Below are 15,022 nucleotides of genomic sequence, written 5' to 3'. Positions count from 1 at the left end.
AGTTATAGTTTAAGAATTTAATATGGAGTAACGTCTGGTTACAGATATGGGTTTTTGTAAGAAAAATTATAGTAAAGAATTAGAATCAGAATTATGGAAATTGAATATGGAATATGGGTCGCGATTAAAGTTTAGGAAATGATAAAGTTTGGGTTTTGGATTTGGTATTTTGAGTATGTGGACGAGTCAGTGTTACCGTGGAGCGGGACTTTAATTAGTCACCCTGTATCTATCCCTCTGAGACTTCTTGGTTGATTGCAGAGGTCTAGCTGAAATGCTAGCGCTCAAGTGTATAAGAAATTTGACGGATGCAGAATGGGATCAGTTTTGGAGTTTTGGTTTGGCAGGCCTCAACAGTAATTTTGTGACCGTTGCTGTTGTGGGAGCCATTTGGTCATTTTTAATTATTAGTCTGACAGGCTTCAGAGGACAAGTCATGACCACTTGTACCACTGAGGAAGTCATGGGTCACTTAGTTTTAAGTTTTATGATCCCAGCTGAAGTCTGTTCCAGGAGAGCAACTGCCAAGGATATCCATACTCAGAATGAGTTTAGTGAGTACGTTTGGTGGCGACTTGAGCCTACAGTTACCGATAAAGTAAAGATTGAGTTTGATTTATGAATTAAGGGTATAGAGGTCAGTATTTGATAACGATAAGATTTAGTCTGGGGATTTGAATTTTGAGGATGGAGAGAAAAAAAAAAGAAGTCGAAGGGAGACCTTCGAAAAGTACGGACGTGAGCATTTGACTCTAGTCGCTTGAAGCGAGTAGACGTGTGCAGTAATGATGCTATAGTTCAAGGCATTGCGGAAAGTTACAGATTAAGATTATTGCAACAGAAGTATTATTTAAACAGTGTAAAACGTTACTTGATATTTATTCATCAGTAATCAGGTATGAAATAATTATTATAATTAATTAATCGAGTTTGAGCCGAAGTCTTGAGGTATTATGCTACTATTTTGATTAAAGAAAATGTTTAACATCTGAGAGAATTATGAGAATATTGTTACATTTTAGAGTCATGCTCACGATTTATTGTTACTATTGTTTTTATTAATAATTATAAGAAATGTGTTCAGTTATTAAACAAATTATTGACTAATTAACATCAAAGTGAGACCCGTGTATGTTAGTTTTACGATTTTGTTAAAGGAAAACGTTCTAGAGTATCGAATTTATAATTATATTTAGGGTATTTGGATACAGCCTGGTTTAGGTATGTATTCACTATAGATACACTCTGGTTCCACTCTATTCTACAAAGTTTTATTTTGATGCAAGATCAATCATTAATAACTCGAGAACTTGAATAAATTGCAGTAACGTTATATGAATTTCGTACAATTTACGGTGTTTTAGAAGAAAGATATAATGCAATCGGGTTGAGAAAAAATGATATTCTTAGAACTTAATGTAAGTTTACTCGAATTTCAAAAAAATAGATAGAATATCATCATTTTTTGCATCAAATTAAAGTATTGTAGAAACAAAAGCAAAAGTAGGGGAGATAAAGTATCTAGTATGTTGACTCAATTACATATATTTTTTAATCAAGTGCGTAAAAGTTATCGCAAATACAAATGATATATTCACAAGTACGCCATGTACTTGAGTAGATGATTCCCTTCAAATACGTGTGGCCTTTCAATCAAAGTCGTGGCGTATTTGGCTCAACTCATACCTAGTTGACTCAAAGGTTTCTTTTTTATCAGTGCCCATTTAAATAAATTTTATCATATTGAAAAGTGTATTCAGACAGATTGTCAATAACTCCATAGAAGTAAACCTCTTTGCTCATTTACATCAGCAATTCTCAATAATCAAGAATCATAACCGAGCATCAAGCCACTTGACAACAATTTATTTTGAACCGAATCTTTATCAACTAAAATTTGATCTCCAGCTCAGCCGAATCTTGTATCCTGGCAATCATTACATTGAATAAACCAACTGTAAGTTCAATTATTTGTTCATTTATCAAGTGATAAGACACATCCATTCACCTCGTACATCATATTTCCGTATATTGACATACTCGACACTAAATAGCGAAGTCCTCGCTACCTGAGTAGATGGCTTAAGTGTCTTGACTCGCAATTAAGAGACTGAATAACTTATGTTCGTCAGTCTGGACGTAGCATTGAAGATTTTAACCCCCCCCCCCCCCCCTGAAAAAAAAGTTAAAGTTCAGCTCTTACCACGAACTGTTTTTTTTTCAGAATTTTGTAGTTTTCTTAAAAAATTATATCTATGTTCCTATTCACGGTAAATTGCTAGGCAAAATAAGGTCGACTAATAAGCGAAGACCATTCTTCTCAATTATTAATATCAATAACTGTTTAGAAGCGGTGATTTCACTTTAATGTGCCATAACGATGTCCTAAATTCACGGTGAACTGTCAGTAAAACGATTATCTATTAGTCTTTGCAATACGGTTTTCTGACACCAAAGATTAATCCAATTGTGTAAAGAACATCAGTGATTACTCGTCAGATTTACTTTTTTTGTCTGCAGAAGCTTAATATATTGACTGTTAAGTCACAAAATATTTCCGAGGAACGTAAAGAAGAAATTTTGCACAGATTTATTTATTATTCACCATCGAAATTCAGAACATTGATAAATTTATAATCGGTAATATCCGAAAAAATCATAATTAATCGACCGTATTTCAACTGTGACTTTAAAATCTCAAGGGTAATTGTTAGTGAGTATAACGTCTATTTAGATCATGAATTAAATCTCCGATAAACTGTAGACTCTACGTAACGTAAGAAAGAACAACATTCTAATGTAGATAATTTAATATTAGTACATTAGTACACATAAAAACAAATGTGAAATCAACACTTATGAATTTTATATACTTAAAACGGTTATGAATAATTTTTGATTTCTTCCATGATTTTTTCTGTAATTATTGATGGGGTACTTCCAATAATAATAACAGTTTTATGACGACTTCGGCAACCCTGGAAAGAAACAAAAAATTTTAATTTAACTTTGAATAGTGGAAAAAGTTTTTATTTCATGTCGTTTTAGAAAATAATAAAAAAAAAAAATAGTCAAAATGTTAAATTTAAGGTAAAACTGAGGCTTATCAAACCATTTTTAAAATAGACTCAGTCAAAATTTTCCATACGTTTTAGATCTTTGACCATACGTTTGTTCGGCCGTAATTTTATTGGAAAGTACTAAAATCTCGATTAAAAACAGCAACTTTTCAAATTTTGAGATGTTCAATTGGATTTATCTCGAAAACTACTCGCTCTACGGTAATGGCTAACATAACTTTTTTGTCGAAAATCCAATCCCCCATGAAAAAATCCTGTACGGAAGGAATAAACAACAAGGTGTTCGATCAAGAGTCAACTATTCGCGCTCCTCGCTCTCCTCCAGTCACTCGCAACCAGACGGCAGCACCAAGCAGCTGATCAAACCACCCGCGAACTCAATCGCCAATCGAAAATTTACCTCCTGAACTATTAGTTCACCGCATTGAATAAAGAGCTGCGACATAAAACGCAATGATTCGCTACCTAAATCGATATGACGACCTCTATCGAGCTACTCAGGATACATCGCTAAGAAATTTCTAACGGATTTTTTGATTGGTTCAATATCACGCGAATATTTATAACGAATTTTGTTATTCGTCAAATATCACGCCACTGTCATTGGAATCTTTTAAAAGAATGTAGATATAAATCGTATAATTATAATAAATGCCAAAAGCGAGGTCATTTAGCTGTCATGTGTAAAGCCAGATTATGAGAAGACTCAAATAAATATTATAACAGTAATAACGTAAATTTTAGAAAGACAAAATTTATAAATAGTTCTGAAAACAAGACGAGTCATAATTTTATTAGTGAAGGGAATTATAAAAAATTTGACGATGAAATAAATCAATTATTTTCTTTCAATGAGGATAACATTGTTTATAGAAAAGAAAAAAAGATTACTATTATTGATGACGATTTTAGTGTGGAATTTGATAATCTGTTTAATAGAGATGTAAAAGTACAGACTAAAAATATTATTAACGATGAACGTATGATAAAAATAAATATTATTGATGAGCCAATTTATAATATAAGACCTTTGACGGTCAAATTAGTTGTTGAAGATGATTTAATGGAGTTTGAAGTTGATACAGGTTTCTCTATATCAACAATTTTGACAGAAAGTTATAAGCACCCTCGCAGATTAGAATCACGGTGGAAACATGGTGGGTTTGTTCCATTTTACCACTGTGATTACGCGGTGTATCTACCGTGATTCCACCGTGGCTTGACCACTGTGTATACACGGTGTTTCCACTGTGATTACGCGGTGGATACACCGTGGAACCACGGTGGTGAAATAGCATAAAGCCACCGTGGAATCACGGTGGATACACCGCGTAATCACAGTGGAAACACGGTGGATACACCGCGTAATCACAGTGGAAACACGGTGGATACACCGCGTAATCACAGTGGAAACACGGTGATACCCAGTGGTGAAATGGAACAAACCCACCGCGTAACCACGGTGGATCCACGGTGTTTACACTTCCACGGTGTTTCCACCGTGATTCAAATTTGCAAGGGCAGCAAAGTAAATTAAGGAATGTAACAATGCAACAGACAAAACGAAGATCAAATCATATCAAGGTACGGTTATGACACCTGTGGGAGTATTAGAGGTGGAGGTAGCCTACCAAGGGAAACGTAAGAAGATGAAATTATTTGTTTTCGGGGGAAATAGTGAACCCATAGTGGGGCGTGAATGGACACAGGAATTCGGATTGATTAAGGTAAATAACAATTATGAGATTAATGGAATATATTATATTAAGGATCGGAAGACAACTATCATCGAATTGTTGAAGGAATTTAAAGATGCATTTTCGGGAAATTTTGGCAAAAATATTAAAATTAAGGTAAAATTGAAGTTAAAGGCAGAAGTTAAACCTATTTTTCAGAGAGTTAGGCCGGTAGCTTAAGCTTTGAGGGATAAGATTGATGTTGAAATTAATAGACTGGTGAGTGATGGAATCTTGAAACCTGTTAAACACAGTGAACGAGGTACACCAATCGTGGTGGTTTTTAAGAAAAGTGGGTGACCACGAATATGGGGAGACTATAAGGTAACATTGAATCCACATTTGGAAAAAAATCTGTAGAAAAGATTAAGATACCTATTGAAATAAACAATAATGATAATCGTCAAATATTAAGATGTTCTAAAAGAATTGTTAAGCCACGGTTAATGATGAATTTATAATTTAATTAAAGTATTTTTGATAAATAAAAAAGGGAGGATTGTAATGTATGTATGATGATAATGGATGGCGCTGTGATCAGATAGTATGTAAGTATATATTGCGATGAACCTGTAAATAGTTTGGAAAATAAAATTAATTGAAAAATATATATATATTAGGCTGTATCAAAAAAATTGACTATTTTTTTTTCTTCATTGTAAGGAAAATATTCTTGGAAACGACAAAAAAAAAAAACTGTGAAAGTTTGAGCTCTTAATATTAACATTAGACTGGAAGTAGGGTTTTGAAAACTGCTAAACATTCTCTATGAGTCACAATTAGTGGCTTGTAACCAGGAAATTTAAGTTACACTTTCTCTATTGTATTATTTAAATTTGCCTCGTTAGCCATAGTACGACTGCACACTCGGCTTCAGAATTCACAGTAGTTCGTATCCAGTTCTTGTCAACTACTTAAGTCAAGATCCTGAGATAGGCTTCAAGAGCGCAAGCCCAAACTATAGAGGGCGTTTCACCAGTGCCTAAGAATCAGGAACAATCGGCCTCTTCCTCTTTCATCGACCAGACACCATCCTGGGAGGACTTTCCGTTTCATCAGGCCTGGTAGGCCTTAATTTCTGTCACCACCTGGAGACGTCATATTTGGGTTGCTGTGCAACTTACGAAATATCACGAAAACATCGGCCGTATCATTGTTACCTTGGATACGTGAGCTGGACGAGTCTTGGTCGGCGTGAGAGCCCTCATTTACCTAGCTTACGGTAAATATTGTATCAAGTGCATTGGATGTTCATGTCGTTATGGAGGAATGGGTCAAGTCGAACAGGAAGGATGGACACCTCACCTTGAATTTGGGATCACAAGTGTGCAGTAAGATTATATAAGTGTGTTGTACGTGAGGCAAACCATTAATTAAAATATTGTCATTGTAATCAATTTTCCAGGTAAATTTATACTAGTGAGATGTGTGAGAGTAAGTCAGCCACGAGGGCATGAGTTCGAGTACGCCATTTTGGGCACATGTTATATTGAGTAAAGTAGAGTCCGCTTGATATTGTCGGGATTGACTTTTTAATGTTATAGAGTGACGCAGATTCTATTTAATGCTTGAATTTAATAAAATCAATGGTTGATTCACTGCTCATATTATAACCACTGAGTTAATCAAATTTCTTATCCTTTAATTAATTATTCCTGATGACCAGGAAACGGGTAGATACCCGACCCTGACAGTTTCATTGTATATAAGTTAACCTAGTCAGTCGACTCAGTACGAAGAGGCTGGGCTGACTGTTAATAATAAAAAAATCTCTTGGCGGCGCCTAACATGTAATCCTTGCCAGTCGCCATTGTGATCGTGACTTGGAGGTGTGGGTTACCTTAGCACATCAAAAAGTCCACGGTTATAGGCTTATGATGAAAAATTTTTCTTCTTTATCATCTTGACAATTAATTTTCTCAACATCGAAAGTATTGCAAAGATGATAAAGAAGAAAATTAAAAAAAAAAATTTCGAAAAAATCAATTCCTTTAAAAAAAAATCGGTCTATAAGTTGACCCTGCGGGCCAGCCCCAAAAATTCCCGCTGTTTTCAAGCTTGTTGAGCTCGAAAACATTATTGTGAATACATTTTCGAGCTCTTCGAGCTCGCAAATACTTTTGTATGCCATTGTTTTGTAAAAAACCATTTTTTTGAATTCTTTCGTCAACGGTTTCTCTTGAACGAATGAACCGATTTTGATGGTTGAGGTGGCATTCGACGTGGATTATAGAGTTTTAGAGCTGATTAGATTTTGGAATCAATCCATCGAGCAAATTGAAAGTTATCCGAATAAAACATTTTCGAAAAAATTTTCTATTTGAAATATCTCTGAACGTACCCTACCGATTAAGTTCAAATTTTTACAGCTTCAAGACATTAACAAGCCGCGTCGAATGACACCTCAAAGATCAAAATCGGTTCATCCGTTCAAGAGTTATGAATATTTACATAAATACATACGTACGTACACACATACATACACTCGGATATCATCGTGAAATTAGTCAGGATAGCTTCCTAGAACCTCAAAACGTCCAAATCTGATAGAAATTCGGTTTTTGCAAATCGGACCGAAACCAATAACTTCCCAAATTTTTGACAATTTTCAATTTTCTTAGCGGGAAGTTAAAAAAAAAAATCTGAAAAACGAATGTTTTAACTTCCCGCTAAGAGAATTTAAAATTTTCATAAATTCGGGAAGTTATTAGTTTCGGTCCGATTTGCAAAAACCGAATTTCTATGAGATTTTGACGTTTTGAGGTTCTAGGAAGCTATCCTGACTAATTTCACGATGATGTCCGAATGTATGTATGTGTGTATGTTAGGGTGGGCCGAAAATCCGCTTTTTTCGAATTTTCATTATTAATACCAAAAATGTTTTTCTTTGTACAAAAAAAAAATTTTTCGTGAAAAAAAAAAATTTAGGTCGATATCTTAGGCTCGCCAAATCCCGCTAAAGTTAGAAATTGTTTAAAATTTTTTTTCCAACTTATTTTGATCGAAAATTTAATTCTCTACAAAAAAAGTCTTATAATAAAATTACGTAAAGTTGATAGTTACTGAGATAATTGCAATTTTGTTCTAAAAAATATAATTTATCAAGATATTATAAATTTTTCAGGGTAAAATATGAATTTTATCGTCTAATTTTCATGGAAAATCAAAGGCCCTAGGGGTATAAGCATGGTGAATTTGCCCCCGAAAGGTATCGGCTTGATACTGCGGGGATTTTTAGGTACTAATAAGATATTAAGATCCTGAGAGTTTCAGCTTTTGAAACCAATCGGTCTTCGAGAAAAAGCCAAATATGTAAAAATCAGATAAAATGAATATTCTCAGAGACTATTTTATCGATTGACTTATACTCGGGATATGTTTTGGGGGTCGATAGTAGCTCCTTGGAAAAAAATTGGGAGCTTGATCGGTCGACAACAACCTCGAAAAAAATGACTTTTTAGTTTTAATTTCGACTTTTCACGATGTTACGGTTCTGGTACAATGATGAAATAATTTTTTTTGGATTCCTCATCTAATTTCCTGTAGACTTAAGTGCTTTTAAAATTTTTAAAAAAGGTACGCCATATAGAAAAAAAAATAAAAACCACTTTTTAAGCAAATATTTACTTTATTTACATGTTTAAAGTGTGAATCATTATTTTTCTAGTTTGTATATGTTCTTGAATGTTATTTGCAAAAATAATCTCTGCATCAGCAGTTAAATTTTGTCATATCATATAATATCAACTAAAATATTATAAACATTATACACATATAAAACAAGAAATAGATTTTAGTTTGTAAATTATAAATACATAACAACAAATGAAAGATATACTTGAGGAAAAAAATGTATAATCATATTTTATCAGTCTTCATCACTATCCTCTTCAATCACAGGTGAAATACTGTTTCTATCAAATAATTTGCTAAGTATTTCAGCAGGCCTTAAAATGTTTGTTAAATATCTCCCGCGTGATAAATAGTAAACAACAGCAGCAACATGAGAGCAACATCCAATTGTTCTCAGACCATTTGCACACTCACAACTATGCCTCAATATGCTTTTTTGACCAATAGCATTTTTTTTATACTCAATAAAACATCTATAAACCTTTCTATTAATGTGTCTGGATTGAACTTGAATTTTGAGTATATTTGACTGTTCTTTCACATATTGAATAGTGAGATTACCTGTTTCATCAAGCATTTCTGCTGAATAGGAAACAGCTTGTTTCAATTGATAGGAACCAGTGAAAAAAATACGCAGATCATTTTCTGTCATTTCTGGAAAGTCTTCCAGAGTTTCAGATGAAATTGTTTGAAACGGCAATTTTTTTCGCTGCCAGCCATTTTTTTGAACGTCTGTAGAATAAACTCTGATCAAACTTAGAGATTCATCATAGAATCGTTTGTTTATTAAATGATTTCGACAGCATCGATTTCCATCTGGTATGAAGACTCGTCACTTAATGAATGACTGCATTCGGGCTTTTTGAGGAATAATAATCAAGTCACTAGTATTACCGCAAAGACAACAGTATCGATGAGTTAAAATAGTTCTTTTCATACGAATCTCAACGTACTCTGTACAATCGGTAGGAGTAATGTTGACTCTAAAAGAAGGATCATCTGAACTTGACTGAGACAATGTCATGTGTGACAGACTAGACTCCGTTCGTTCTAACATTCCACTAACGATAGATTCAGATCCATCTTCAGCATCAAAAACCACCGGTTCAACTTTTCTTTTTTTATACATCTCTACACGACATTTACCACAAACAATATCACCAGTAAAAAAATCACCATCAAATACTGCAGAAAACTCATCAATTTCTTGTTCTGTTAATAAAGTTTTAGGAGTTCCCGGAACTTTCTTTACTATTTTTGAGCAAATGCAACACTTATCATTGATTATTTTATTTGGAGTCATTTTATTAGCTTAATAAATAAAATGTGAACAGACAATCTCTCAGATTCAGATCATAAACAACACTTTTGTCAGCTGTTGTATATACGACCAAATACGCCAGTGGGCGCGTCGGTCGTGCGGATCTTTTTGCACATAAGACGACTGAGTCGATAACATACCATATTCAATGACTAAAAGCGACAATTTGAAAATAATTTTAATATTACTGCAAAAAAAACTACATAATTAATTAAAAAGTGGTTTTTATTGTTTTTCTATATGGCGTACCTTTTTTAAAAATTTTAAAAGCACTTAAGTCTACAGGAAATTAGATGAGGAATCCAAAAAAAATTATTTCATCATTGTACCAGAACCGTAACATCGTGAAAAGTCGAAATTAAAACTAAAAAGTCATTTTTTTCGAGGTTGTTGTCGACCGATCAAGCTCCTAATTTTTTTCCGAGGAGCTACTATCGACCCCCAAAACATATCCCGAATATAAGTCAATCGATAAAATAGTCTCTGAGAATATTCATTTTATCTGATTTTTACATATTTGGCTTTTTCTTGAAGACCGATTGGTTTCAAAAGCTGAAACTCTCAGGATCTTAATATCTTATTAGTACCTAAAAATCCCCGCAGTATCAAGCCGATACCTTTCGGGGGCAAATTCACCATGCTTATACCCCTAGGGCCGTTCTTACAAAATTGGCCTTCTGGTAAAAACTTGAAATTTATAGTTATTCAGAAACTGGCAGTTTTATGTTTAGATATTCACATTTATCGTTATTTAGTGGCTTTCACCAAGAATCGCTACACTGTAAAAAATCCAGAGTGAATCCGGAGTGAATTGGGAGCGAAATAAAATCCGAATTCACTCCGGATTCACTCCACCGCTCGAAGTTTCGGAGTTTTGAAAAAAATCACTCCGCATGCGGAGTGAATTGGGAGTTTTTTTTAACGGAGTGATCTCGGAGTGACGCGGATTTTATTTCACTCCCAATTCACTCCGGTCCGGAGTTTTAATACTTAAATAAATTTATATTAATTTATATGAAACTGCTAAACAATGTGTCGTGTGTGTGTGCGAGTGTGTGTTTGCGTGCATGTGTGTGTTTGGGTGTGTGCAGGTGTTTGTGTGCGTGTGTGCAGGTGTTTGTGTGCGTGTGTGCAAATGTGTGCATGTGTGAAAATTTGTGCGTGTGTGCAAATGTGTGCGTGTGTGCAAATGTGTACGTGTGTACAAATTTGTGCGTGTGTGCAAATGTGTGCGTGTGTACAAATGTGTACGTGTGTTTGAATGTGTGCGTGTGTGCAAATGTGTGCGTGCGTATGTGTGCGAGTGCGCGTATGTGCCTACAAATGTATGTGTGTATGTGTGTGCATATCAGCTGATCAATAATGTAATACGCGAATTTTTACTTCGATTTTATTATGTGGAGTTATATTTTATTAATAACATTTTCAAAACTCCGCTCTGGAGTGAATTTCACTCCGGAGAAATTAAATTAATAAAAAATTATCTACTCCGCGAAAACTCCCCTGCGGAGTGAATTTCACTCCGAGGGGAGTGAATAATTAAAAATTCATTCACTCCGCATTTACTCCGGATTTAATCCGCATTCACTCCGCGAATTTTTTACAGTGTAGTATCTTTGTGACTATCAACTTTGAATAAATTTTTATTAGGTCTGTTTTATAGAAAATTGAATTTCCTATGTAATTTTTTATGATAAAATTTATTTTTACCCTGAGAAAGTGATAATATCTTTAAAAATTATATTTTTTAGAGCAAAATTGCAATTATCTCAGTAACGATCAACTTTACGTAATTTTATTATAGGACCTTTTTTGTAAAAAATTAAATTTCCGATCAGAATAAGTCGAAAAAAAAATTTTAAATAACTTCTAACTTTAGCAGGATTTGGCGAACCTAAGATATCGACCTCAAATTTTTTTTGTTTTCCGAAAAATTTTTTTTTTTTACAAAGAAAAATATTTTTGGTATTAATAATGAAAATTAAAAAAAAGCGGATTTTTGGCCCACCCTAGTGTACGTACGTACGTACGTATGTATGTATGTAAATATTCATAACTCTTGAACGGATGAACCGATTTTGATCTTTGAGGTGTCATTCGACGCGGCTTATTAATATCTTGTAGCCGTAAAAATTTGAACTTAATCGGTAGAGTGCGTTCAGAGATATTTCAAAAATAAAATTTTTTCAAAAATGTTTTATTTGGATAACTTTTAATTTGCTTAATGGATTGATTCCAAAATCTAATCAGCTCTAAAACTTTATAAGCCGCGTCGAATGCCACCTTAACTATCAAAATCAGTTCATCCGTTCAAGAGAAAACGTTGACGAAAGAAATCGAAAAAAAATTTTTTTTTTGGTTTTTTTGAAATTTCTCAAAAACGACTTGATAAATCAATTTCAAAATTTGATTAGCTTTAGAACTTGATAAAACACGTCGATTGCCGCCTCAACCGTCTTAATCGGTCAATTCGTTCACGAGATATCGTTGATTAAAAAAATAGTGAAAACCGTTTTTTTTCGGATATCTACAAAAAAATTGAATCATTCGATTTCAAAATCTAATTAGCTCTAGAACTTAATGAAACGCGTCTATTGCTGCCTCAACCATCAAAATCGGTTAATTCGTTCGCGAGATATCGTGGGAGAAAAAAATGCTGAAAAATGTTTTTTTTTTTAAACAATGGCATACAAAAGTATTATCGAGCTCGAAGAGCTCGAAAATGTACTCACAAAAACAGCGGGAAGTTTTGGGGCTGGCCCGCAGGGTCAACCGACGCCCAGATTTTTTTTTTAGTTTTTTATTGATTTCTCAGAAACAAGTTGAACGCTCAACTTTAAAATCTAATCAGCTCTAGTACTTGATAAAACGGGTCGATCGGCACCTTAACCATCTTAATCGGTTAATTTGTTCGAGAGATATCGTTGGAGAAAGAAATGGTAAAAAATGGGTTTTTCCAGATATCTTCAAAACAGCAGAACGGATCGATTCCAAAATTATATCAGCTCTAGAATTCAAGCAAACGCGCCGATTGCCACCTCAAACGTCAAAATCGGTTCATTAGTTCAAATGATATCGGCGCTGAAAAGTTAAAAAAATAACATAAAACGTTATTTTTTCCGGATAAATCAAAATAGTATGTACTAAATGTGTCTGAAATCATACCAACTATTCCTCGTTATAGTCTCTTTCGATCATCATAGAATTTCATCTAACTTGTTCTTTAGTTTAAATCATATTATCAGCAAAACATTGAGAAAACCAGTTTTTAATATGTTTCTCGGATATTTCATATATCATTGCTCTAACCTAAGTCAAAACTCACTCAAATCTTGATTTCGATCACTAACATTGATTTCTGCCTCGATACATTTATTTCATTGAACATAATCGAGGATAAAAATTTGAAAACCGCTTCATCATTAATAATTGTCGATTCTTAACTTGTCAAACTTTAGCAAAATACGTAACTTGGTAGAGCTTGAAAAGCTCATAAAAAATAATCCCAGGTAATCGCATTTTCGAGCTCGAAGAGCTCGAAAATATATTCACAGTAATGTTTTCAAGCTCTTTGAGCTCGAAAACAGCGGGAAGTTATGGGGCTGACCCGCAGGGTCAACCGACGCCCAGATTTTTTTCAATTTTTTACAGTAATTAATGTTCTTGATCGAAGAAATAAGGTTTGTCGCTTAAACAAATCTTATGAAATGGAAAAAATGATGGAAAACCGAAGAATCGCTTATTATGCGATTTTTGTCGAAATCGATAATTTCAAAGCTTCGGAACACTAAGAAAGAAAAATCACAGCGATTTGAAATTTTCAGGATTTTTTTGGGACACTTTGAAAGAAAAAAACCAACGGTATCCTTCGTTTTTCCTTATATCCAAAGTTATACCAATATTTCCTAATATCCCTAAATATGCGAATTTTTACCTGTTTTTTAATCAACATCATGACTTCAAAAAAAAATTTTCATCAAAAGCCACTGATTGTATCTCATAAAGAATGTTTAGCAGTTTTCAAAACCCTACTTCCAGTGTCTGTACGACCAACATGTCCCGAGTTATTGATTGTCAAAGTTAAAATGGACTTTTTTTTTTATTAATGATAACTCGGCGCTAAATCGTCGTAGAGACTATTTGAGAGCGGCAAATTAAAGGACATAAAATTTCCTAAAAGAGTCTTGAGGTCGGATTATCAAAAGAAATTATTGAAGCCCATAAACTATTTTTGAAACGAGCAAAAATTTAACAAATTTTTTCGTTTCGGTTTTCTTAAGATTACTTCAAAACCATGCATGATAAAATTTTGAAGTTCAGATCTGGAAACTAGAAACTTGAGGCTTCAATTTGCTTTTTTCATTTGTACTTGACGACTATTTTTCACCGATTTACAGCATGTTGAAAATCACTCAAAAATTTGGGATTTTTTTATGTCCCTTAATTTTTGTGACCAATGTATATTTTTCCCTGCGGGGCTGTCGAGCCTATCTGCGGATCAGCGTTTTTCTTTAACACTTACCTTGGATTACTCGACCCAAAAGTTGTTCAGAATTGTAAAAATATCTACAGAATGTACTTTTTATGATATAGCTATATAAAGCATGTAAGTGATAACAGCTATAATACAAACCTTGTCAAGGGTAATAGAAGATTTTTTCACATCGAGAACAGATGATAAATATTTCACTAGTTCAATATTTGCTTGTCCATCAACAGGAGGAGACGATATCGCAACGCTAATAGCCTCTTCATTAAAATCTGTAAACCATTACCCATATCATTTTTTATATTTTATTCATATACTTCTTCATGTTTATTCACATACTTATTCATATTCTATATACATAAGAGATTTATTACACATGTTTCAATTATATGCATAATTGCCATTTCACAGCATTCAATAAATAAATTTAAATTTATACAAGATCATGTTGAAATTGTTCACTTTCAAGAACTTGAGCAACTCAACAAGGACAACTTTTTTTGTACAGATTCAAATTTTCTACAAAATTGATATTTGCATTTTTACTGCGAGTTTCGCGATTGAGTCAATATCAATTAAAAAACCAAATTATCACTAGAAAACTTAATTTCAGAATCAATACAGAAAAAACAGTTAGACTCACAGTCAAATTACTATGGAAACTTTGAAAGAGCATAAAATCGCCTACGTAATGCCAGAAACGGTGACCTAATAACTTGAGATGCGGCTGATTATTAGAGAATTAAAAAAAATAGTAAGATTC

The 15,022-nt window shown here is 33.6% G+C and overlaps 1 protein-coding gene across 1 annotated transcript in view; it reads right to left on the bottom strand.

Annotated features, from left to right (window-relative positions):
* Positions 1 to 2,249: 2,249 nt before the first annotated feature.
* LOC130664428 (UPF0235 protein C15orf40 homolog) overlaps positions 2,250 to 15,022 on the bottom strand; it is a 69,571-nt gene continuing 56,798 nt past the window's right edge. Inside the window, exons 3-4 of the mRNA XM_057464290.1 lie at positions 14,404 to 14,531; positions 2,250 to 2,978 (exon numbers count right to left, since the gene is read on the bottom strand). Coding sequence (XP_057320273.1) covers positions 2,883 to 2,978; positions 14,404 to 14,531 — 224 coding nt within the window. The 3' untranslated portion in view covers positions 2,250 to 2,882. The remainder of the gene's footprint in view (positions 2,979 to 14,403; positions 14,532 to 15,022) is intronic.

This window comes from Microplitis mediator, chromosome 3 (genome assembly GCF_029852145.1).
Source record: "Microplitis mediator isolate UGA2020A chromosome 3, iyMicMedi2.1, whole genome shotgun sequence".
NCBI classification, from domain to species: domain Eukaryota; kingdom Metazoa; phylum Arthropoda; class Insecta; order Hymenoptera; family Braconidae; genus Microplitis; species Microplitis mediator.
The sequence above is the reverse complement of the archived record's forward strand: the minus strand, read 5'-3'. Positions and strand labels throughout refer to the sequence as shown.